The 2,281-nt window shown below is 44.0% G+C and overlaps 1 protein-coding gene across 1 annotated transcript in view; it reads left to right on the top strand.

Moving 5' to 3' along the window:
• LOC101566536 (olfactory receptor 1444) overlaps positions 1–1,817 on the top strand; it is a 6,949-nt gene extending 5,132 nt beyond the window's left edge. The window contains exon 3 of the mRNA XM_004645781.2: positions 870–1,817. Within this exon, the coding sequence (XP_004645838.1) occupies positions 891–1,817 (927 nt within the window). The 5' untranslated portion in view covers positions 870–890. The remainder of the gene's footprint in view (positions 1–869) is intronic.
• The last annotated feature ends 464 nt before the right edge of the window (positions 1,818–2,281 follow it).

The raw sequence follows: 2,281 nt of genomic DNA, 5'->3' as shown, positions 1-2,281 counted from the left end.
AAAAAAAAAATAAAATAAAAGATCTCTGGATTTAGAATCAAACAGGCCAAGGTTTTGGTTTTTCTCTCCAGCAGTTACGTGTTACGTAACTTTAGTCAATATTGGTTTACCAACTATTTCATAGATTTCTGGGCTCCAGAAAAATGCTCAATTTCAGAAGAAAATGATGGCTGGAAAGAGGTGACTAGGTATGCAATACACTGCCCGTGGAGGAGTTACCTGAAGGGAGAAGAAGAGTTATTCTACTTGCATGTCTGCAATTGTGGAACATCATATTTTGATGTCAAACAAAAGCTGGAAACAGAGGAGTATTAGATACTATCACATTCATTGTTTACTTATGTAAAATGGGTACAAGAGCAGAATTGTCTCCCAAGTATTGATGTGAAGATTTAGTTAAATACAACTAGCACCATTGATGTAATACCTAGAGCACAATAAAATGTTATTTCTTTAATATTATTTAATTATCTAGGCATAGAAAGTTTCAAGAACTTTCCAGTGAGTCTTGATTACGAAGTGGGATGAGGAAGATAAGGCATGGTGGGTTCACTGTTTTACCTAATAGTTTTCTCTTTTTTTTTTTTTTTTTTTTTTTTTTTTTGAGGAACTGGGGATTGAACTCAAGCCCTTGCGTTTGCCAGGGAAGCGCTTATTCCACTGAGCCATCTCCCCGGTCCCATCTTTTAGGTTTTTGAGAAATGAGTGACATCTCAGTGGCAGTGCTGCCGGGCCCATCTGCACCGTAATACGTATTCATATCATGCATACACAGAGAATCTGTGCATGGGAGACTTTTGGATTAAAAATACAAAGGAATGAATTTTGACGGGGACCTCTACTAATGAGACAACCTTTTTCAAGATTAGGTGAGACTCAAGTTGACATCCATGGAGAACAGCACAGAAGTGACAGAGTTCATTCTCTTGGGATTAACAGATGAGCCCAGCCTGCAGGTTCCTCTCCTCCTGGCATTTTTATTCATCTACCTGATCACTGTGGTTGGGAATGGGGGCATGATAGCGATCATCGGCTCAGACTCGCGCCTCTATACCCCCATGTACTTCTTCCTCAGTAACCTCTCCTTTGTAGACCTGGGCTACTCCTCCGCCGTTGCCCCCAAGGTGGTGGCCACCTTGTGGTCGGGAGACAAGGTCATCTCCTACAGTGGCTGTGCAGCCCAGTTCTTCTTCTTCGTGGGCTTTGCCACCGTGGAGTGCTACCTTCTGGCTTCCATGGCCTACGACCGCCATGCAGTGGTGTGTAGACCACTTCATTACACCACCACCATGACGGCGGGAGTGTGCACCTTGCTGACCGCTGGCTCCTTCTTCTGTGGCTTCCTCAATGCCTCCATCCACACGGCAGACACCTTCAGCCTTTCCTTCTGTGGGTCTAATGAAGTTAATCATTTTTTCTGTGACATCCCGCCTCTGTTGGCTCTGGCATGCTCCGATACTTGCATCAGCAAGCTGGTTGTGTTCTTTGTTGTGGGCTTTAATGTCTTCTCCACCCTCCTCGTTATCCTCATTTCTTATCTCTTCATATACATGACCATTCAGAGCATGTGTTCTGCTGAGGGACGGAAGAAGGCCTTCTCCACCTGCGCCTCTCACCTCACTGCCGTCTCCATCTTCTATGGCATGATCATCTTCATGTACCTGCAGCCTGGCTTTGGGCAGTCCATGGACACAGACAAGATTGCCTCGGTGTTCTACACCGTGGTCATCCCCATGCTGAACCCCCTCATCTACAGCCTGAGGAACAAGGAAGTGAAAAGCGCTTGCTGGAGAATACTTTACAAACTGCATCCTTAATCTTCAGGCGTGAGTAGAAGGGGGCAGGACACACCTTCTCTGAGGGGCCCTATGTGCTGCTGGGACTCTTGCACTTGGTGATTTCCATTCTTTGGTCCCCAAGGATAGTGGTCACTTCTACTATTAGAAATTGAAAACAGCATCACTTTGCAGCGTCTCCTTTGGAAAGTGACCTTACTTGTCCCAAACAATAGCATGGAATGTCGTGCTGTGCTGGACCCCTGAGGTAGTTTGAAGCAGATGATGAAGGTAGAGAGTTGGATGTGCTGAAATTGCTCCTCCCTATTTTTAACTCTGAGAAGACTTCTGTTCACTATTAAATGTGGTTTAAGAATCCACCTTCATTTATGATATTTGACTACAATGTATAATAGTGTGTTATGCAGTTTTTGGTCTGTGGGTTTTAAAGTTAGGTTTTTAATAGTGATTATTATAATAGTATGTATTTGTGACTTATCATGTGA

Source organism: Octodon degus, unplaced genomic scaffold, assembly GCF_000260255.1.
Source record: "Octodon degus isolate 3935 unplaced genomic scaffold, OctDeg1.0 scaffold00239, whole genome shotgun sequence".
Lineage (NCBI taxonomy): Eukaryota > Metazoa > Chordata > Mammalia > Rodentia > Octodontidae > Octodon > Octodon degus.
The sequence above is the reverse complement of the archived record's forward strand: the minus strand, read 5'-3'. Positions and strand labels throughout refer to the sequence as shown.